The following is a 23,949-nucleotide window of genomic DNA, read 5'->3' as shown; positions in this document are numbered from 1 at the left end:
GCCCCAAGAGAGGTGGCACTGGAAGGGGAAGAGAGGAAAGAACAGCTTTTTTGTCCTTGCGAGCAACCTGCTGAGCTCTGCCAACAGCAGCTTCCCTGGGACATGGGATGGAGATGAACAACGATCCCATCCAGAGGAGTCTCCAAAGCACAAGGCGCCATGAGATGCCATTTTTGGTGACTTTTCCATGTCCTCTGTACAAATAATGCTTCACATTCAGAGCAAATGTTTAGTGAAGTCCTCATGTGGGAGAATGCCATCATTTCTTAGGACACTGAAGAACCATGCAGAGCTTTGCACTTTCCCCAGGGAAAAGATGTATCTTTATCGAACAGGTGAGCTAAGGGAGGTCAGAGACTATCCAAGAATGAAGAAACTTCGTAGTTCACCTAAGACTGATCCTCCACTCTCCTGCGTCCTGGTCTAGCATTCCAGGCATTAAAGCATCTTGCCTTAAACTGAGGCAATTTACACACAACATCCCATCATCAAATGGGAATCAGAGGTAACAAAGACTTCTAGGCTCACATACAACACCAGGCCAAGGACACAGCAGTCTGCCCCACCTATTAAAAGATGGAAAATTTCCCAAGTGAGGATGCTCCATCAATTCCTTTCACAATTCCCATGTGTGCTGGATTATTTGCACCATTTCATTCTGACTTTCAATATGGGCAGGCCAAGTGATAGAGCACATCCACATGAGCAAGGGTGATGCTATCAATCAGATGATACTATATTCAAAGCCCACACTCCCTGCTGCTTCTGCTTGTTTCACAGCCCTTCCTAGCAGGCAAATACTTTAACAGTCTCAGGGTGCAGCTGGCTGTCAGCCAGGCCTGTTTAAAGAAAAAGATGTTACAAATTCCCTTGAAGCATAGCTTGGAAGGTGATGATGATTTCCAGTGTGGTGACTACAAGATTCAGCATCTGCCTTGATGTGAGAAGTGCTGAAAACGTGCAGGTTTCACTACCATAGCTCTCCTTTTGCTTGCATGCAGGTGCAGCACCCAGGAACCCAAATTTCCCAGATCCTCCTGCCTTCCAGCAAAGAATGCACAATGTCAGACAATAAGACTGAACATCCCTGCAGGAAGAGGTAAAGCAGCCACTATTTTCGGCAGTCTCCGAGTGAGTGCTGCAGTTGCAGCTCAGCAGCTGCCAGCTCAAGGCTTGCACCTTTCACTTACAATGAACAATACTTAAAAACAGGTCTGGAGGAGTCCCTGGCACCATCCAAACAACCACCCCTTAGACCTGAAATCCGTTGAAACTCTGTCTGACCCCAGATGCATTCTCATCCTTTTCCTTTGCTATGTGTCTGGAGGCCTGAGCTCTGAATGCTGCCAGTGACTCACATTGAGGATTCTGTCACCCACCACATAGGGGAATTATTTTTTTTTCTGGAATATTCTTATTTTTCAAGGAAAATGTTTTGCTAACACTTCAGAGGAACAGTTATTACAAAGAGTGATGGCTGGAGTACCACTGGTGAGGCAATCTTCATCCCACACCCCCAGCATCCTTGTTTCCTGTCTGCACCCGCTTGGATAGTGAGAAGACCTAGGTGACCTTTAAAGGTCCCTTCCAACACAACCCATTCTCGTTACCTCTGAGGGAGCAGTCATGCACACTGGTCAGCCTGCAGTACCACGCTCTGCATGCACTGTGAGCTGCTATAAACTGAGCAGCCTTGCTTTCAGCAGACCTGCTCACTCCTGTGGCATCCCATGATGAGAAAACCCTCAGAGATGATGCAAGGCATGTCAGAGCTATTCCAGTGATTTTGCTTGTTAATTTTTTCTGTTAGAAATAATCCTCTCTTCTATGCTAGCACCAAGTCCCACTTAGTGATACAGTTTCCAGAAATATCTTCTGCACCGGGGCTGTGTCACCGGTGCAGAGAGGACCTCCTGGCACCAGCCATGGCAAGCTCTGGTGGCCCAGGCTCTGAGCACTGCCCATGGCTCACAGCCATGAGTCACCCTGCTCCCTAATAGGTGACCTCAGAGCTTTGGGAAGCTGAGAGGACAGGTTGGGCCTTACCTGGCCTGGCGATGCACTGGAAAAGACATGTTTGAATCCTCCTGCCACCCTCGCAGCAGGCAGACCTGGCCTTCTGCTTCCGTCTGCGGGGGCACTCGGAGTCCAGTGCTCAGCAGCTGGCCAGAATGGGACTTTTGTCACCTGCATCAGAGCATCCCCCATGCTGCGGCATTGCCTTTGTGGGGACATTGGCCTTAACAGCACAGGGGACTGAGCAGCATGGAGGCACATTGCCCAGGGAGGTGGGGGAACTGCCCATCTCGCAGGGTGCAGGACTAGGGCAGGCAGACAAAGCCATGACCAACCTGACTTAGAGTTGGGGATCGTCTGCTCCCTAGAAGAAGGCTGGATCAGAACCCATCCTTTCCCACCAACATTCATGTAGCAGCCAGAGCAGGTTCCCTGGAATCTCGGAGGCTGCATGAGGTTTTCACAGCGTTAAGCTCAGCCTCACAGCTTCAACCAGCCGCCCAGGTGGAGCTGCAGGTGCATTGTTGTATCTTGACATCTGATCCAGCATCTGTCTCCATCTCTGACAGACCCTCTGGGAGGGCAAGTGACTGAGGCAGAGTCGCTGCTGCCTCAGCTCCTCTCAGCTCTCTTACGAGGTTTCAGGTGAAATCCCAATAATCGTTGGTTTCCTCTTTGCCTGGGCTGCACTAGCATCTTCCTTCTGCTTGGGAACAACCTTCACAACCAGTGCCATTGCTATGCTCTCTTCTTCCTCTGAAATAAGTTGCTGATGCTACCACAACTGATGGTCGGGCCACTGTCTGCTGATCCCACACCTTGCACCGCTCCTTGCACCAGCCCGTGCTCCTGGGCTGCACAGTGAAGGGACCATCGGAAGCACCCCGTTATGGCAGATTGACCCAAGCGTGTGACTGTGGTGGGAGTCAGCAGTTTGACAAGCAACTGAAGCTGGCACTGCCACTGGAATAAAGCAGCAGCGAGTCACTGTCCCTTCTGACAGCCACCCCAGTAGCCCATTCCTGCCCTTTGTGACCCAGGTTTGGTGTTTTAGGAGCCTGAATGCAGCTGAATGGTTCACAGGATGGGGACTGCTCTGCTGGGGCCAGGGGGAGTTGGCAGCAAATTGGGAATGGCACGGTGGGGAGGGGGGACTCCTGTTTTCAACAGCAGCAGCAGCTTTGTTGCATGTCAAACAGCAGCTGAGCAAACGTGAAATACAGTTGTCCATGGCCATGGTGGCTACTAGAGGAACCTGGTAACTTGCCCCTGCTCACACACTGGCTGGCAGAAAATCATAGAATCATAGAACCATTTTTTTGGAAGAGACCCTTGAGATCATCAAGTCCAACCATTAACCTAACTCTGGCACCAAACCATGTTCCTATGAACCTCATCTACATATCTTTTAAACCCCTCTAGGGATGGTGACTCCACCACTGCCCTGGGCAACCTGTTCCAATGCCTGACAACCCTTTCCACGAAGAAATTTCTCCAGGGTACCGCCACTGGTCCAGTAGAGCATTATAGGGCCTGCTTTTCTGGAGATGTTGTTTTGCAAAAAACACCTTGGGCAGGCTCTGTCCTGAGCTCCTCCGTGGCTCTCTGCCCATCTGCTCTGCCGATAGCCAGGTACCACAAAGTGATTGCTCTGTAGCATCGTGTCTCCAGGTCCATGTTCTCCTCTGAATAGGTGGCCGGTGTGGGACACGTGTGAGCAGAGATGAAGCTCCCCCAGCCACAGCCCAGCTGGAAATGGCCCCGCTCAGCTGGAGAAAGCCCTGGCCAGTCCTATCCCAGCTGCCTTAGAGCAGACAGCCACACCAGCTCTACCACTGCACGGGTGGGAGCGTTTTACCTTCTCCCAGGCTACTACCAATTTGTGTGTTACCCAGGAGGCTGCACTGCACCAAAAATCTCATCTACGTTGATGAGAATAATTTCTTGGCCTGCTGTTGCCTTGGGAGAGACACAGGACCACACCTGGCTATCAAAGAGCCCAGACCATCGAATTGGCACAGGTCACCAGTAAAGAACAACCAGGTGTGGAATCCATGTGGGGGCTGTGTCCATCACAACGTGCAACCCCAGTCTTGCCATGGCCCTGAGAACAGGCTGTCACCAGCACTCTGGGGCATCATCCCTTCAGCATCCCTCAAGCAGCCTCCCCCTCAAGCACACTGAGGTATGCCTGTTTCAATCTCTGCTATAACACATGGCCTGACTGACAGAAAAACACGTGTCTATCAGCAAGAACACCAAGGTATAAGAAAGAAAAAAGAAAACCAAGCACAAACTGATCTACATCATCACGAAATCACAATGAAGTGTCATCAGTTACACAGAGGCCATAGTTTGAATGCACATGCTGATTGTGAGCTGTACGAGTTTATGGTTGGAGAGGAAACACATGCGCATGCTTTATCTCTGGGCACTGGGAAATGAAAATAAAGGTTCTGCCAAAATGCCTGACCTAACATCCTACCAAGATGTACTCTCTTCTGCCTTTATTAACCTGCTGATTTTGGTCCAAATCACTCTCTCCATCACAGGCAGATAATAAATTCCTCCCCCATCTCAACCAGCTTCATTCAAGTCCTGCATCTAAGCCTGAATCCTTTATTCTGTAGAGCCAAGCAAATCTTCTCTGCAAGTTCACACCCATGTGTCCACAATTAGGCCTGGATATTACCCCATGCCAAGCCATGCAGAGCCATATTTAGAGTGTTAAACTTTCACTTCTCACCAATTATCTGAACTACCACTGATGTTGTGCAGATGTTGGCCTTGTAAACTCTCTTTCCATATCACTGGACAGAAAAGGTCAGAGTTAAGGTTAAGTCTGCATTTGCCAGCTTTGCTCTGTCCCATGACAACACTTCTCTGCTGCTGGAGTACAATTGGTTTGTATTCAAATCAGGAGATCACTTTATATAAATGATCATCTCTGGGAAGAGTTAAATATGTTTCTGGAACAGCTTTTAGATGTCCTAGTTGATTTAGTGCAATCCTATTGATAATTGGAGCACATGGGATAGCATGGCAGGCTTGAAGAATTATCATTCCTGCAAAATTTGTCAGGATGACCTCAGATCAGTATATTTGTCTTTGGCAAAACAGACAAAATAAACATGCACACAAATCCTTGAGGGAGGGGTGGGGGACCCTGCAGGCCTGCAGCATGTTGGTGATTTGATCTGTCTCCTCTGGAGGGGTGCCCTGCGCTGGGGTAGCTCCCATCTCTCCACACCGCACAGCTGTGCTGCTCCTTTGCTGTGACCACCAGAGAGAGAAGAGCAGGAGGAAACGCTAAGGGACTCGAGGGAAGGTTGCTGGGCATTGTGTGAAAAAGCTGCTGCCTCCACCAAACCAGCCTTTCCCGGGCAAGCTCTTTCTTTTTCTTGCTACTGATGCTGCCAGATGGAAGCAAGTGACTGGAAAGCTGACCTGCGGGTCACTCTGGGAGGGACACTTACGTGCCACCATCTTCTAATTGCCATCTCCTTGTCCCACTTTCTGCCCGCTGTGTGTCAGAGATTAAAGGGATTCTGGGATGCAGAAACAACAAGTAACGTGTCTTTAGCACCCTTTAACACAGGCATAGCTCTTTCAGCTGCTCAGTGTGTGCAGACCACGGAGAGACGGCAAAAGTTTAATTATTAAGATTTACCTTGGACCTCATTAGCTTTGGCCTGGAATCCCTCAAAAGGGATTCAGACTCATCGTGAGTCACAGAGCACAGCTAAACCTTTCCAACCTGGGGAGCCTCACACCTGCCTGTGCGAGAGCATTTCCCAAGCAATGTCGCATCGTGCAGCACAGCTGCTCAGGGCTCGGTGTTTCGGGGCCTGATTCCTCCTAGTTTGTCCTCCACTTGCTCTGTGCAGGATACACAGCTCTGTGCAAACCGCTGCTGTCTGGTAGTGTGTCACAGCCCCTGAGCCGTGCAGGGGGCTGTGGCGCAGGGCGATGGGTTGTTTGAGACCTTCATCCCTCTGCCCAGTGAATGGAGGACGGTAAATCAGAGCACTGCACCTCCTGCCATCCCCGTGGGGCTTCACAGCTGCCGAAGGCTGCACACAGAGCAGGGACACCGGAGGAAACTGTCCCACGGAGACTGTGCACAGTCAACCGCTTCAACCATTAAATGTTACCTTTTCTTCTCTATTCCTGACGCTACTAAAAATCCAGGACGAACTGAAAGCAGTATTATTGAAGTATTCATATTCCTCAGCATCCCTCTTTCCTCTCCATCTCGCAGGCTGTGATGACCAGGGTTGTGCTGTGGCCGTGTCCCCCGTTACCCGTGGCAGCCGCAGCAGTGGGGACAGTGAGGGGCAGACGTGCATTTGGAGTTTTGGCAAGCCTAACTCAAACATAATAAACAGGCAGAGGAATCTTGTCAAATGGGAAACCTATCTTTCACCAGGCAATACTGAGGAATGGCAGTTGTGGGAATAAGTCATGAACCAAAGAATGCCCAGCAAATTGACTGCCCTAGAAATGCTGAAAGGCACAAGAATTTATGGACACAAAGACCCACAAAGTTTACTTTTACTGGAGAATCATTTGAAAAATATGTTTAGAGATCCCACTGTTGGTTCCATAATACAGCCAGCTTACAAATAAACCAGAAATGAGCCTTAAAAACAATACTGGTTCATTTGAAAAGAATGTAGGGACATGTAACACAGCCCATCCTCCTCTGTCAGAAAGGTGGCAGTGTTGCTTTGTAGTTGCTGGAGGAATTGTTACAGACCAAGATTTTTTTCAAATGAACAGCAATGTACCATAATATACCAACAAAATCTAAGGAATGACTTAATCTAATGAAATGTAAGATCAGAGTGATATGAAAACCACACCAAAGCCCTGGACCCAAGTTTTGTATAATTCAGCCAGACTAGGACACTTGTGTTTGCACACACACTCTTGGGTTTTCAACCAACTGCCAACTTTGTATTTGCTGAGAAAACAAAGTTTAAGTTGACCACCCAGCTATCTAAGAGATCCTGATAACACCACTCATGTCTACCATTAGTATCATAAATCTCTAATTTCATTATCTACAATGCATGAGGAGGCAAAAACACACACGGCGTGGGTGACATGCCAGACCGGGTGCATGTTCCAACGTGACTGCCCTGTCCAGTTTTACAGCGTCCCAAACAGCACATGCAGCTGGTTTTTCTAAACATCCTCACAGATAATATTCCCGGGAAGAACCTCATCCCTAGGAAGGTCGGAGAAAGCTCCTCGAGAACACTTTTTCCCATTACCATTAATATTACAGCATGTTACGTTCATTAAAAAAAAACAAGTAGACACCCACTCATGAACACAGCATACTTACTATAAATAAAGCCAGTGAATAAAGGCATGAATATCCAGCAGAGGGTCTGGTTTAGAAGTGACTGTCCCATAGTTCACCTTCACTCACCTTCACTCTCGATGAATGTCCTCTGAGAAGCCCCTTACCGGTGCTTCTCCTAACTTAGGAGACGGAGGCATGTTTTACTGCACACCCTCCGAGAGTGGCAATCAATTGTGTGGCTCTGGTTTTATTTCTCTGATGATGTCACTTTAAATACTTTTCATGTTCCATTTGTTATTTTTACTTCTAAAAATGACGCATTTCTTCAAATTCATTTTTCTGCAATTAGTCACGACTTAATGGAACAAAGTCAGCTGCCTGCATGTCAGAGAGTGTCAGGCCCGTCCTCACCGCAGTTATTACAGAAGGACCCCCAAGAACACCTGGAATATACTGATGCCGTCAGGTATCTTGTTTATCCCAGATGCCCCTTTGGCTTCCTGCCCAAATCCTTTGCATCAGGGCCAGGGCAGGAGACCTGGGAAATGCAGTTTTACCAAAATAAACCACAGACATAAATCGAAGACAATTAAAAACCAGGAAAAAAAAAAATCAACAGAGAGCAAGGAAGATGCGTTCCTCCACTTGCAGAATAGCCTCTGTAAGAGCAAAGCCGTGACAGCTCTACGACCCTCTGAATATTTTGCTCGCATGCTGCTTCCAAACATTTAATGCAAAACAGTCTGTGGCTACAGCTTGTCGGAGAGAGAAGTTTTAAGAGAAATCTCAAGGTTTCCCCTACCTGATCTGAACTTGCTCCGAATCAGCAAGGAGTGCTCAGACCCCAGGAGTGTCATGGTGACCCAGGGACCAGATCCAGATGTCCCTCACTTAAACCATTAACTTCCTCCACAGAGAAAAGCTGACCGGACCACAGCTAGTGCTCGGGATTCATCCAGCTCTCCTGGACTCTCTGGGTGCTTTTACAGCCGGCCGGCAAGAAGCAGCAAGTGGCTTTGAACGATTTGGTCCCATCCAGCACTGACCCTCCACAGACACCAACTGCTCCCCCTGTGCTGTGTTGAACTAATTAACGTGGAGCTGGCGGGAGCCTCCTCCCTCCTGGAGTTTACTACCAGCAGCTGGGTGTCCTGGCTGATGTCATCGTCTAGCGGGGAGCAGCGACTATCGAAAGGGTCTTAGCAAAGACAGAAGTTTGATATCTGATACTAATTACTACCGGCCGGTACGCAGCCAATCAGGGCGCTCCCCGGCTCGGCCAACTTTGGGAGCTGCTTGGAAATATCAACAGAGCAAGGGTTTAACTCTTTGCAGGGTGGTGCGAGACCGGACCCGCCATCGCGGCTCACACGCCGGGGCGGCCCCGCTGCTTCGGGGGCCTGTGTGACCCTAAGATGAGGGTCAGGGCAAGTGTCCCGGGTGAGGGGACGGCTGGGTGCCGTGTTGGATGCCCTGCCTGTTAGGGAGCCAGACGATGTGGCTGCTTGGCAAATGGAGCTGCTGCCCCTCATCTGGCTTGTTTGGGTGCCAGCGTGCAGAGCAGGCAGTGCGCGGGTACTGGTGGTACTGGTACCAGTACCAGTACCACCCATCTGGGTTGCACTGGGAAGCTGGAAGCGAGCTCAGGGGTGCTCTGGTGTTTCGTTTGCGCTTCCCTCCTGCAGCGGAGGTGCCCAAAGCTGTGGTGCTCCCTGCACACCTGTGTCAGCGTGTGGCTGTATCCGTAGGATTATCCCCTTGAGATGCTCACATAGGCTCAGGTAGCATATGCTGCAGATGCTCAGAACGCATCCTCTTGTTCTGTTACACACAGACACTCAAAATAATGCCAAATATATGAGGCAGGGCTAAATCTTGATTTAAAGTTTGCCATGCTGCAGATGAGCGCAGTAATCCCAAGGAGGTGGGTCCAGCCAGGTGCTGGACATAGCTGCGGTGGAGGATGCTCCCCCACTTACCAAATGTTCCGTCAGAGAAAAAACCTCTTTATGAACACGCAAAGTACAGAGATACAGATCCTTTGAGGCTTCCCCTCCTCTGGTTCACTAGATGTAAGTGGAAGGAAATGAACTGGTGGCACCTTTTACCTTGGAACATAACTGGTACAAGTCAAGCTAAGTCAAGGAGAGGTCTCAGCTTCCCTGGCATATGGGTCTCACCTGCGAAGCTACCTAAATTCCTGCTAGATCGCAAATATCCATCTGAAAACTCCCTCAGACCTATCTGTGGGTTTTGTTGGGCTTTTGTTCGTGTGTTTATTTGCTTGATTTTATTTGTTTATTTATAAACCCTGTGGTTTCTGGGAAGTCCTCTTAAATATTTTGGCTTGGTGATAGTAATTTCAGGGCTTCCAGATTTGTAGGCCCATGTTGCCAGAGATCTTAGAAACCCGGTGGCCCCAGAAGCTCTGATTCCAGCAGGGACCCACTTACAGCTGAGAGCTGCTGGGGTCCCTCACCCTCGTGTAATCCATGCGATGAGGTTGTCCTGAGCTGAACCCTCTGCCTGTCATGGGCTGGATATGTGATTTGCTGGTCATGCTACATCTGATGAAGTGGATATTCCTTAATGTCTGATGGGGAAGAGGTTATTGAAATGAATTCATCTCCAAGCATTGACTTGAGTCAGTAAACTGAGCCCTACTGCAGCACCTGGCAAGGTGACCAGGAGGCTTATTCCTTACTAATCTTCCTGATGTTTAGTTCACTATGTTTGACATGTCCTATCTAATGGACTTCTGCTCATAAGTAGTGCTGTCCTAAAGCAAATGCCACCATTTAGCAGAACTACACCGCGAGCAGCTCAAGGACGAGACAGGACTCATAGACACCCACAGTCTTACACTGCAGTTTCTTGTACTTTTTTGCATTGCAAATTCCTGCATGATTTACTGCCTGTGTTGGTCAAAGCCCTGCTCAGGTATCCCTGCTCTCCTGGGAGCCTGCTGGTTCCTCATGTGTTCTCAATCATGCATTAGTTGGACCCACCTGAGGAGACTCTGATCATACAGCACCTCGTGCTGATCTCAGCATGGATCTGTCCCTCTGCCCCTTCAGGACTATTTGCAGAAGTGATGGATGGGTCCCTGGTTCCACATCAGCCATGACAATGCACATGTCACCCAGCAGCCCGGAGCAAGGGTCTCTAGGACTTTTTCACTCCAATGATGCATCTTCTGTGAGAATGAGCTCTGCTGCCTTCGTCTCCTCTTGCTACTACTGGACTGGTTCATGTTCGTGTCCTTTTCTGCATGCAAGTTACCATCTCCAGTCTTTTGAGTTCAGTGGAGCACAAGGGAAACACTACACAGTGTATCCTGCTTGGGGTGAATCTCGCTATGGCAGAAAGGTCATCAGCGGGGATGGCTTAGGACCAGCAAGGAGAGGTGCACAGCACTTTGTGTTCTGATCTCACCCCAGATCTGTCCCTCTGCCTCTTCAGGACTCTCTGCAGATGTGATGGATGTGCACATGAGCTCCAGGCCATGCACCAGATGCTCAGCGAAGGCTGGCAGGACAGGCCTGGTCCCTGCTTGGTCCCTGCCATCACCTCCACCACTTGCACCTTGTCTCTGCTGAGGCTCATGCACAGAAGAGGATGTGTCAGAAGGCCCCACAACAATACAGACAATGCAGGAGCCTTCTGGGCTCCTAAATCCCTTGATTACCATAGTCTTCCCTCTTTCATGGAAATGCATTGCCTACCTAATTGATAAATGAAGTCCTAGCATGGACTACTAAAATGATTAGTGGGTGAAATAGATGGAGGCTGTGGTCTCTTAGTTGTTTCAGACCAGCCTGGAGGTGCCTCTAAAGTAGTGAATAAAACAGAGAGGCAATTAAACAAAAAATCAGGTTTTGACTTTCAGAACATTTTTCACATGGTCCCACATGAGTGCAGTGAAAACTCAGAATGGTTCCAAGGCAGGATAGTGATCTCTCAAAATCAGAAATACACAATAAAAGAAAGTAGAAAGCTTGGGCAATGGTAAACAGGGAAAAAAGACAAGCACTGTATTTATGTTTTTAGATGGGGTAGGAGCTGCAAAATGTGCAGTTGAAAAAAGTAAACAGGTCAGTAAAATCCCAGAATGATCAGGAAATTGGTGTGTGGCCTGTTTCAGCTGGGGAGGATGGCCAGACAGTGGCAGATGGAGCCCATTTGATGTGGATAAATTCCTTACTTTCACGTCAGAATGGAGGATGAACCCTACAAACTCCCCAAGTGCAGAAGCCTGGGAGATGGAGTCATGCGAAGATCACAGGTTCCTTGCGCCTGAGTCACTGTGAGCGTGTACAGAGGCTGAGCGGCCCAGATGGTATCTGTGCTTCACAATAAAGCTTTCTGCTTACTTGCTGGGTGACTGTTCACTCAGATTAATTCAAAGTGTGGTGTGATTTAGCAGGTAGATCCCAGTTGGTGATTTGCTAGGAGTGTACGTGGTGGCCCACCTGGCTGACCTGACCTCCATTTTAATGCCTTTGTTCCTCCGTGCTCTTTTCTCAGGACTTTTTCTTAACCTGCAGGTAATTCCTGGAGGACACACATCAGACCAGCACTGCATATGGGAGGTTGTGGTGCCCATGAACCCCAGGGCCTGTAGGCAGTTCTCCACTAGCTGAGTGAGCCTGCTTCTGTCTGAGCACATTTTCCCAAGTATTTATCTGTGTGAGACACCCGAGCATTCCCTCGTACAGTCCCTTAGTGCCAGGGTTTGCTCCCAAGAGATGTCAGAGCCTGTCCTCAGCTCCAGGGCCAATGCAGAACTGCTGGTGTTATGGCTTTGCTCCCTCTTCTCTGGCATTACAAGCCCATGAGCGAATGGATGAGACTGTTTCATCTCCCTTTAATTCCTTTTTCTTGCCAACAACAGCTTGTTGGCCACTGACAGTCCTTCCCTTGAACACCCAGATCCCAACAATCAGCATTGGTGCTCTGCTGAATGACACCAAAAATGAAAGGAAAGAGCAGGAAGATTGGAGTGTTGACCAAGAGTCTCAAACTGATCTCATCTAAAAACTCACCTCCTGGTTAAACCAGAGTAATCTTAGGGGGGCTGAGGAGAAACTCCGTGTCAGCACAAACAGCACAAACCCACAGCCACTCTATTCCTTGGCCCACTCTTATCTGCATTGTCAGTGAATGACTGACAGTCATGACAGTGAATACTTCAGAGATTTTTGAGCTATTGGCGGGCATGATAACCCTCATACATAGAATTCTTCCATTTTTCTGCTACATCTATTCAACAAATTTGCAAACTGGCATGAACATCTACTTGTTTATAGTTACTCGGGTCCTCACTGGAGCCTTTTGCAAAAATGAACATCAGATTTACCACTCACCTCCAACCATAGCACATAACAACATTGGCTCTTACAACATGCTTAGCAGCAGAAGAACATTTCAGAGTTCTGCAGTCCTCCGGGACTACCATGTCCCAGAGATTCGTTACTACTTATTTGACAAATTTCTTCTGAAATCACTTCTGATGCTACTTCAACAGCTTCTTAATTACATTTGCAGGAAGCACAGACCCCAGCATACTACTGGCACCAGACATGTTATGACTTGGCCACCATCCTTTCCATCTCTTGTTCTTCTGCTGGTGCTTGTGGTGGCTGTTCCTCTCTCTTTGGGATGTTTTGCACATTATGCCAGTTGTTTATCCCAGATGAGTGTTCCCTGCCCTTACCAACCCAGGTAAGTAAGGCAAGGTAAATTGCACAGGTGCTTAGGGGAGAAGCAAGACAGTTATTAGCTGACCCCAGGCTTCTGAGATGCTGAAGTTTCGAAGGCCCATGATGCTGATTCCAGAACCTACTCTTAAAAATCCTTTCTAGCCTCTCCGAAACTGAAGAGCCACAAACCGTGCCCTGTAAAACCATGCCACTGACAAAGGCTGAGGGTTGGGAAGAGTTGAAAGACATTTTCTTCTCCTCCTCTTCCCTCCTTCTTCCCTCTCTGTTCCCCCCACTCCCTCTCCTGCTCCCTTTCCTCCAGGGAATACCTGTGCCCAAACCTTGCAAGCTCTTGGTTCACTGTCCGCAGTTGCTTCTTAGGAGGTGACGTAAGGTCTAAGGGAGGACTCATCTCCCCAGATGACTCACCTACCGAATTCACAGTCCAGAACTGGTGTTTCCCTGGGCTGGTCATTACATGAGAGTCAGTCCTGACCACAAGTATTCTTGATGTCCTCAGGAAACAGAGGTAAGTTCTCTTCCATAAACCTCAGACTAGCGGCAAGGAGGACAGGCACTGAGATCACACCACAGATACTGAGCAGTTTGCTGGAGGCTACCTGCCTTAGATAGCCCCGAAATAGTAAAACCCTCCACAAAGTCTTCCTATGTTTCCAGAGTTGACACTGCCCATCCCTCACATGGCTTGGAGCTCTCTGCCACCGGGCACTGTGTTGTAGCGTGGTCACTGTCCAGCCCTGAAAAGGGCATCACCAGTTGGCACCTTTCTTTGGAAGATGAAACAGGCACGGTGGTACCAAAGACAGCGAAGACCAGTATTGCTCCCTGTTCTCCTGCTTCCAGCACTGCTATAGGCATCTCTGCTGCAAACAGGGGCACACCGACTGCAGTGAGTGACGGAGTGAGCCTCAAATACCAGAATAAATTAGTCATGATAGGGAATTCCTTTGAACTGAGAAGTCACACCCCAAAGCCATAAGGATATCATCTCTGCATTGCTCACCAGATACCAGAAAGCAGTCACTTCTAATCTTCCAGCACACCCTATTGTTTATGGTAATGATTTATTTTAAAGCAGATTGTTTGTTTCTATGTAGATTTGCATCTGTGGGAAAAACACCCAAATGAGTCTCTGTTTCTGTGAGATCCCTCTGGGGCCTTGCAGGGGTCAGTGTGTGACATGGTGCCTGTGCCACAGGACGCCAGACTCCAGCAGGTCTCGGGGCTGAGGAACCGCAGCCTGGGGGAGGGACATGTCCCCAAGCCCCAGCCTTGTGCAGGGATTGACTCTGCCTGCCTGCTGCTCTGCTATTTGATTTCTCATTGCACAGGAGATCTCTGCAGCAGAGACCTGCCACTACCCGGGTGCTCCAGCTACAGCTGGTGTTGATGCCAGCACAGAGCATATTTATTGGCATTGGCAACAGCAAACCCCTGAATTCAGCAAAACAAATTCACTGCAAGACATAGGATTGGATGTAATGCCATGTAAGAGGTCTCATAAACACTTTGCAACTGGCCATGGAAACAGCTTTTCCCCCAAACTGGTGTCTTGCCAGTCACATCTGCTAAAACTGTCCCCTCCTGTAGAAATGAACCCAGTTTGTCTATAGCTCCTCCTCTCGAGCACCTGGCAGCTCCATCTGGAGCTCCTTCCATGGCCTTATTTCTTGAATCTCCACAGCATGCTCTGGGAAGACAATTCTGATGGGATGAAACCATGACCCTGGCTCTCCCCATCCCACGTGTAGACTAGCGATAATTTGCTGCATCCTTGTGTAGCTGTGCTGGTGAAGGTCCCACAGGGACACACAGAAGTATGGGAACAGAGCTCTGTGCTGAATGTCCCCGGGATGGTATAGCTCTGAATCCTGAAGGAGGAGAAGGAGAGAGATGTGCCTTTACAAATACGTTGCTGAGGAGGAGTGCATTCTGCCATTCATAACCAATACAGCTGTGATAAACTGAGTTTAAGGCAGGCATTGCAGGGAAGGCAGCAGCCAAGACTCACAAGGAGCTCTGGACATCCTTTGAAGATACCTACTGCCAGGATGTCATCACTTAGAGTGGAAGAAGTGATCGTTCCCTGAGGGAGACTTCTACAATGGACCAGGTGAGCTGCCCATTAATGGGTCCCAGTGATGGAGACACGGATCACTGCAGTCATCTGAAGTTGGGGCAGATACGAATCTCCTGCTCTGAGGCTGCCCCAGCAGAGCTCCAGTTGTGCTGTTGGCCATGGTCTTTAGGAACCTGCTGCTTCTTACCTGAGACTCAACTCGGGGGTGAATTGCACAGAAAAGAGGTACTCTGGCTCTCACATGGCAAAAAGTCAGGATATTCCTCTCCATGACTTGGGACATGCAGAGCTTTTCTGAGCTGGAGCTGGCAAAGCAGCAGTGTCTCTGTCACTGTGAAGCAGAGGGAGTTTCTGGGGGAATGGCTCAGAATGATCCTAGCTTGGTCCTAGCTCAGGACTTAGTCCAGAGTGTGGTATTTAGTCAGAAAGCTGTGAGCATGGATGGTCCAACACAACCCAGTCCTCCTCTGCTTCCATCAAGCCCTGGTAAAAGTCATCACAGCAGCATCTGCCTACCTTGAATTTGCCACTATGTGCCATGTGTCACCTCCCTATCTCCTCACAGAGCTTGAGGGCAGGAATTTATGGTGAAGATGTCATGAGCTTTTCCTGTTCTGACAGCAGACAGGCCTTGCTTGAATTTGAGCTGTGAACTATTTATCACAGTGCTGTAAGCATCCAAGTAAAGGCCCTTAATTTATGAAGGTCCAGGAGATATTATGCAATTGACAACATGAACACAAAAATACTTCTGCACTTTACTAAAGCTACAATTAAGCTGCCTGATGTTTTCGCCATAATATTTACTTCTTTGTAAATATGCTAAATTCTCCAGTCCCAATTCAAAACAGAGAGATCGGAGAATGAAAATAGGGAGATGACATGGCTGTTTAAAGATTATGTAAAATGTTTTTTACTAGCATAAATATTTGATTGTAAAACTCTGCCTGTTGTGTTTACCAAGCAGGGACGCGCAGTGAGTGCAGCGAGCACTGTGGTGGAGGCTGCCCCGTGCCCCTTCCCATGCGGTCTGGGCTGCGGGGTCGGTGGATGCGCTGACAGTCGTCCCCATCTCACTGGCTCCAGGAGTGGGCAGAGTGGGGGACTCACTCCTGACACACTGACTGGCCCTTTGGCAGTGTTGCCCACAGCCACTCCATCATCCCCAGGAGTCTCAGGGCAGGGTGGGTCAGTGGGGGTGAAAGAAGAGTTAAAGGCTCAAAGTCTCAGCCTGGTTTTAGGACACGGAGGTCGGCAGGAGGGGTGATGCTCTCCATGGGGATGATGGCTTGAGCACAGCCCTCAGGTCAATCAGGCTGCGCTGGCAGGAGCTCAAGGCGCTTGGGGAGCTCCTCTGTCCAGGCAGAGCAGGGGAAGGGCCAGGCTACACATGGCTCTTGTTGACCAGAGGCAACAGTGGTCTGGTCTGTGGGACTGAAGATGCCAAGACTGCCTCCTGACCCGTGACAGTGGGGGGACACCAAGGTCAGGGTGTTGGTGCTGGCAGGAGGGTGAGCACAGCACCTCCAAGTGCCCTGGTACTGACCCACGGATGGTGGAGGGTCTTGTCCCCCATGTCCCTGTGGGGCAGTGGTGGGGAGGACTGGGGACAGGCTTTGCTGGTTCCCTGCAGGCATAACTGAGAGAGGTGTGTGCTGAGTGGGACTGTGTATTTCTGTGTCTCACAACTGAGGCAAGAAAATGTCTATTTTAATCCACTGGAGATAAGTTTTTGGGGATGACTTCTCAATGGAACTGGGCAGGGACGGCAAAGACTGGTGACTTGCTCCCCTCAGGGGACTTCTCTGGCACCCATGGCTGCTCTGACATTTTGGGCCACAGGGAGGCTGCTCGCAGGTGCTGAACCTGGGGTAAGCCTCAAATGCTGCACCTCATGAAAGCTGGGACCTGTTCCCTCTATCCTATGAGTGCCTCATGCATGGTGCAAACCAAGCCTATGGTTGGCTCTGTCCTTACTTCTGCATCCCTCAAGCTTCTCCTCCATCTCCTCCCTTGAGCAGCCAGCCACACAGGTCACCCTGTGTCCATGCACACTATCGCATCTCCAGACAACGCTCCTAGACACGCTTTACGTGCTGACTGCGTGTTCCTGAAGGGATGCCATGGTGAATGGGAGAGTTGCTGCTCGGCTCTCCTGGCTTCAATGCCAGCCAGATGTGCACCCACCTTGGGCAGCCCTCATCCTGCTCCAGCTCGAGCACTTCATGTTGCAGCAACACTGGTGCTCAGGAGCCTCTACCACAGCAGGAGAAGGGGAAAGCTGGGGCTGGGGTGGTATCTCTATCTCTTCCCAGCCAGCCAGTACAAGAATCTGTGGCACCAATATTGAGAGCAATAAGGAGCATGTAAGCTGGTCCGTTTTGTAGCAATGGAGCTTGCTGGACGGCCTCCCCTTGCTGAGTGTTTGCAGAGAGATGCTTGGCAGCATGCAGGTGTCCCGAGAGGCTGCACAAGTCCTGTTAGTTCATCAGAGCAGCTCGGTAGCCATGCAGCAGAGAAACCATCAGGCTAACAGAGCCCAGGAGGATGTTCCTGAACCGGGCAGCACACCATGAGAGGGCCCAGGCCCCTGGAATGACCTGGCTTCTGTTCCCTCTGTGGCAGGACTCTGGGCAAGTCACGTCTCATTTCGATTTCCTTATCTCTAAATGTTGGTAATGAGGCTAACCCCTTCTTAAAGCTCTTGGAAATCTCCCACCGAGCAGGGCCAGATAAGAGCTGTATTGTTGTAAGCCCTGCGGCAGCTCAAACCTTGAGGTTTTGCCACAACGCAGCCTACCCAGCCCTTCCTCTGCTCTGACAGTGCAAGAGAACAGCAACAAACTGGACATTTCCATCCACATCCCTTCCTCCTGCCCACCAAACTATCTCAACACAACCACTTGTTTTGTGGTTCAGCCCTAAATACGGAGAGCGGTTTTGGGGAGGGGGTGTGACAGGCAGTAGCGAGCGATACGAAGCAAAGCTGAGCCTGGGTTAGTGGCGAGCAGAGCTAAAGCCCCAGATATACATCGGATGGGCAGGGAGCATTATGTATTTCTGGAATGCCTTCTGGTCTTTATTAAAATGAAACCACAGCCAGCCCAAGAGAGCTCATCGCCCAGGCACAGGGCCAAGTATAAGTTACTTCTACAAATATTTATTTAACCATATCAATGACAAACTCTTTTGTATAAATGTTTTTATTTAATCATAATTTACCAATTATTTTAAATCAATTGTTTGCCTGGTTTCTAAACACTAATCAAGAGGCTTGCATTAGCATTACTCAGGCGGATTAGACGCATTATTTCACCAAAGTTTGTGCCATTGCTTGCCTGCCTTGGCCATGGAAGAGGGTACAGATGGATCCCAAATTTCACTCCATCTGTCAGATTCCTGGAGCACCATGCCTGCGGCATTGCCAGCCCTGCCACCCAGGTGACCTCTGGGCTCAGATGAGTTCCTCAGGCACGGGGATGCAGATGCTGACCCCACCTGAGCCTCTCAGGACAGGACTTTTCTCCTGCCTCCCTGGGCTGATGGTCCTTGCTCTCATGGAGGTGCTGACCCCATCACAGATGCTTCAAGCGCCCTGCCCTGCTACTGCTTGCCCCTCACACCTGAGCCTGCACCTTGCACTGGGGTAGCAGAGGTTCCTCAGTGTCACAGAATCACAGAACATTAGGGATTGGAAGAGACCTCAAGAGATCATCCAGTCCAGTCCCCCCATCGGAGCAGAAACACTTAGATGAGGCTACACAGGAAGGTGTCCAGGCGAGTTTTGAATGTCTGCAGAGAAGGAGACTCCACAATGCCCCTGGACAGCCTGTTCCAGTGTGCTGTTACCCCCACTGAGTTCCCTCAGCCCAGTGTATCTGGCAGGAATATGTGGGCATGACCACGGCAGTTTGGGGCAGCCCAGGCACCGGTGGATGACAGTGTTTGGCCCCAGTGTCCAGCACCCTGCTCCCAGCCTTCACCTCCTCAGGAACACCTTGGAAGGTCCCCAGCTCCCTGGCATCATTTACCCCAGTCCCTTCTCCAGCCCAATCCTCCCACCTCCATTCCCCAGATAGACGACGCTTAAAAATGGAGAATCTGCAACTTTTGCAGGGTTCTGCCTCCTCCAAAGCAAGACGTGGGGAGGGCACGGTCTGCACCCTGCAGAGCTGCTGGGGACAGGGACACTCAGGGGGTCCCTGGGGAGCCTGCACGCAGTGGCCTCCCGCTCGACCAGGGCAGCCTTTGGGGAGCAGCCGGTCCTGCACCGCCACGCAGACCCGAGGCAGGAGCAGGAATCTGCTCGTTGCGATCTGCCCGCGTTGTTTATTTATAAGATTTCAGGCTGCTACCGTCTTGCACCTTGGCTCACTGCTCCGCAGCGCCTGTTGTAAGCGCTGGGTCTGCAGGGAGTTTCTGTTCACACACGTGTCTGTTCTTCATCTGCAGCAGAAGCTGCACCGGTTACAGCGCGGGAGCTGCCGGCTTCCCGAAAATACCGATTCCCCTGCAGCCCTCCACAGGCAGCGATCTTCCTGCTGCAAAAATCACCCCCACCAGCCCTTCGCCCAGGGCTCTGAGACACCTTCCTCCACCAGTCACCATTTAATCAGCAATGGGAGCTGCGTTGCCATGAGGCTGGGAGAGCTGGGGGTTAATCCTGCTTACAGCAGCCTCCCCAAGTCTCCAGCTTCAATTAGTTTAGGCTACTTGAGCAGGAGAAAGAGCAGAGGCTTTGAAATTCTACCAGCTAAGGAGGGATGCAGGGGTGCCAAGATTTGCAAAACACAGATCTGGAGGTGAAAAACCTAAGCAAAGAATTTGTTACAGTGCTGAAGCAGAGACTCATAATATCCAGGAAATTTCTTCCAAGATAATAAAACCCAAATAAACAAAAAGATAAATAAGCGCAAGTTTGATATAACCGTGGGGCTTACCTACTATTTTAAAGATTATGAAAATAGAAATCAACACTAGGTACGGCACAACCTTTAAACATTTAAGCGTATGTTTGGGTTTTTTTTTTCTGAATGAAGAGAAATAGACCGGCACATCAAAACATGCAGCTCTATGTCCCCGTAGTCACACCGCCACAAGGAGAAAACTTCAAAGCTTCCTACTGTTGACTTGTAAACAAACAGGAAAGTTATTTGGACAGGGCTCTGAAATGCTGTGTAAACACAGACCTAACGCTGTAATGGAGATGAAGAGGGAACTCTTGTAAATAAAATAATTTCACACACTGCTCTAAAAAGCCTTGTCCTGACCAGCTTGAGAGAAAATTATCTAAAAGGAGGTATCCATCCTCGTTCTCTACAATATCAAATTTCTTACAGATCTGATTTCAGAAAGAATATATTTTTTTTTTTTCCTTGAAAGTATTGAGGGATTTTTCAGAGCCTCGTGTCTCCGGATGAGAAGGCGGAGGCTCTGTAAACCCCCCACACCCGACCCGTGCTGGCTGCGAGAGGCGAGACCTCCCTGTGCCGGTGCTGGTGGGTGCTGATGGGTGCTGGTGGGTGCTGGGACAAGCAGCCCTGACCCCCCTGCTGTGCTGCCAGCAGCAAGGCTGCTGCTCTGCGAGAGCCACGTTCATCTTTCCCAACTTGACTGCCTAAAAATTAGATGTGGAGTTCAGCTTTCATGTCTCCTGCACAGGCAAAGGACAAAAGCAGGTGCTGGCAGGGGGCCATCTGCTCTGCTTATCTTCCACCCTGAGCTCAGCCTGGGAGGAACTGGTCTTCGGAGGAAACTCTTTCTTTCCATCAAGCAGAGAGGAAGCCTGGATGACAGCTAAGACCAGACTCTAACTTTCAGATAAGTGACGTGAGATGAGATGAATCCCACCAGACATGGTGGAGACCAAAGGGCAGAGAGGACAGTTGGTCACTGGACAGCACGGACAGACGGGTGAAGAGGAAATGGACTCATGCGGGCCAAAGAGATTCCTGGTGAAACGAGAACAGTGCAGCAGCATGGCAGAAACAGATCAGGTCTGAATTTGTGTGAGAGAGAGAAGTAAGTGGTACTGAATAGTGACATTGCAAAGTGTTCAAAACAGTCCAGGGAAACCTGGTGCTAGGAAGCGACTCACGAAGCACCTGGGCTGAACACTGGATCAAGCCCAGGTCTGCCCTGCCCTCACCTTCTCTCCAGTCTTCTTCTAAAACCCTGCCCACCTGGGTATAAACCCTGCTCATCTGTATAAATATATTAAGAAGTTACGTTGTTTATGGTAAAAGCATAAAATTTGCCAGTCTCAGGACATGACTTAACCTGACCTTCAGATGTGGAGCTATTGCCAATTCATACTGCATTAGCTGGAACAACATGGCAAATATAATTTTATGGTTGTGTGAGAGATAGATTCCTGGTGTGGTTCAGCCTGATCTTATCACTGGCAGAAGTGTCTAATATTTACTGTACAGTTACAACTTAAATTGTGTCCTCTAACATCAATGTCTCTCCGTGGGCCTGGCACCGAGAGGACAACAGTGGGGGTCTCTATGTGGCAATGGGATGGTTTAAGTCAATGTGAGGTTGGTGAGTGGATAGCAGGTCATTGAAAACAGACCAAAGTGGCTTCCTTTAAATATCTGCCTTAAATGTCTCTCTTGTCCTGTGTGGTGCTGAGGGCCAAGCACATCTCTGTCCATCTGTCTTGTGTGCCAGATGTCGGGGGGATGGGGAGTGTGTGCCTGCTTTAGCTACTGTACAACCAACCTGGAGTGTCTTGTACCAAGTAACATGCTGTCAGGATGTCTAATAAATCCGAATCTCCTTGGAAAAGGTCTTGGAAAGCAATCCCCGGGGCTCTTTGCATGGAACAATACTAACAGCACATGTTGAAGCTGTTCACATCCAAGCTATTCACATACAAGCCTTTGTACAACACATCCAGGCACAGGCTCCTATGGGGAAATGTCACAGATCACAAGATGTGACATTTTTTATTAGTCAAGCTTATAAGCAAGATAATGTGAAGATCACTGAGGACAGCAAAGTTCTCGGTCCACTGCAACATCTAAGTCTGCTCAGTGCTGATGACCTCAGGACCCGATGGTCCAAAGGCATAAAAGAGTTTGAAGCCACAGTAAGAAAAAGCAGCTGCCTGACACTGATCTGCAGGACAGACAGAATCAGGTGAAAGACCTCTCATGGAATATCAGAGTACTTTTTCAGATCAGGAGAAACTACAGAAAAGTGAGCACATGCTCTCGGACATTTATTCTGACTATCTGTCGGAAGAGTGGGCCTCACGTCACACAGCTTCAGACCTCTGAGCCCAAACTGGTCACCCAGGCGCATCTGGAAATGTTAAATATACTGGGGAACAAGGAAGGATTCCTGGGTTCTGTATTTATTTTAGGCTGAGTATTTACGTAAGATACTTTTCCTATCTTCTCTTACTATTTATAGTTTTGTTTGTATGTTGGGGACCTAGACGTATCCCACTATGCTTCAATAAATCTGAAATATCCTTGTTGACAAAAAGAAATGTCATCTGCTATTAATGAAAACAAGATAATAATTGTATTGCATTACTTTTATAGTTAATATTCTAGTAAATGCTTTCTGGGCAGATGGTGACTCGTATATGTTAATATTTAATTTTTATTTCTTTTAAAAAAATATTAAGAATTAGATATTTCAGCCTGAAGGGTATCTGTACTATGATGGCTTGGAATATATCAGACAAAATAGACCTTCCTTCCAAACGATATAATATTGTCAAATGTAAAATGGCTTTTGAGTGCTTGCCATCACCAGGATCGCTTGTGCTGGTGCAACAGCGCACAGGAACAACTATCCAGCTGTTCAGAGCACATGGAGGTTCAGGTGTTAAACCCTGAACAAGCAACTTGCCCCTGAGCTGGGAACCAACAGCCCAAGACCCGACAACAGGTAACCCGAGCAAAGCGGTGACAGAGGGGTGATTGCGAGTGAGAGGAGCAAGTTAAAAGCAACAAATTATAGCAGGAAAAAGAAATCACATCTTTTGTGAGGAAAGTTCTTTAATTTTTATATAAGGAAGGGGATTCTGCAAGTGATTCAATGATTTTTCTCTGGGCTGAGCACAGGTAATTTCATCAAGCTGCCAAGCAGGGTGATTTAAATACCTCCTTCCAAGCCTCTTTTAATAAAACCATCTCCGAACACATCCAGTTTCTCCAGACAAAAGCTATGGAGGGAGTTTCACAGAGTTCTTGGATGAGTATAAAATGAGATTTACTGTATTCCTGCAAGTGGTAGCTGGGCCGTATCGGAGGGGGGTGGCAGGGATGGCCCAAAAGCTCCAGGACTCCCGATGTGGAGCAGGGTGGTGTGGGACAGGGAAAGCCAAGGGGTGCTCAGCACCGTCCCCATAACACGGGCTCACAAGGATGAGCTGGGGAGCTTCGGTCCATGGCCCTGCTGGAAATTAAAAGAGAGGGGCTCTGCTGCTTTAATATGCCTTAAATATTCTGAAAATGAAAGGAGGCAGGTTAGTTTGATTTCATTTACTCTGAGATTTTCTTTTAATGTAGGTTTGATAACTAAATGGAAAACAAATGTGGTGCATTAAAGGGAGGCGGCCCAGCCCAGTGGCGGGAACAGGACCGGTGCAGGAACATTTTTCTAAAGATCCCTTCTGGAATGTTATTTTGAACTCTTCAAAATGGCAAAGGTTTTTAGACATTGTATGTTTTATTAAGTGTCCCTTGGGAAAGCTGCGTTTAAAATTAGTCAAACTCTTTCACTTTTTTAAACCTGTCCCTAAAATAGTTGATATAAAATTTGATGGGAATTCTGCTGAGAGCTTAAATTGGCTG

At 48.9% G+C, this 23,949-nt stretch overlaps 1 protein-coding gene across 10 annotated transcripts in view; it reads right to left on the bottom strand.

Annotated features, from left to right (window-relative positions):
• Nucleotides 1–23,949, bottom strand: part of MYOCD (myocardin) — a 253,456-nt gene that overhangs the window by 28,752 nt on the left and 200,755 nt on the right. For 3 of the 10 annotated variants that reach the window (XM_071816400.1, XM_065852453.2, XM_071816401.1), the window contains exon 1: nt 7,457–7,705. The exons of 3 other annotated variants lie outside the window; for them this stretch is intronic. Coding sequence is in view for 2 of the 7 variants with exons in the window: in XM_065852450.2 (XP_065708522.1) it covers nt 7,370–7,439 (70 nt within the window). In the remaining 5 variants the exon portion in view is untranslated. 4 more of the 10 variants (XM_065852452.2, XM_065852454.2, XM_071816402.1 and 1 more) reach the window with 4 other exon arrangements.

This window comes from Patagioenas fasciata, chromosome 18 (assembly GCF_037038585.1).
Source record: "Patagioenas fasciata isolate bPatFas1 chromosome 18, bPatFas1.hap1, whole genome shotgun sequence".
In the NCBI taxonomy this organism is placed as follows: domain Eukaryota; kingdom Metazoa; phylum Chordata; class Aves; order Columbiformes; family Columbidae; genus Patagioenas; species Patagioenas fasciata.
The sequence above is the reverse complement of the archived record's forward strand: the minus strand, read 5'-3'. Positions and strand labels throughout refer to the sequence as shown.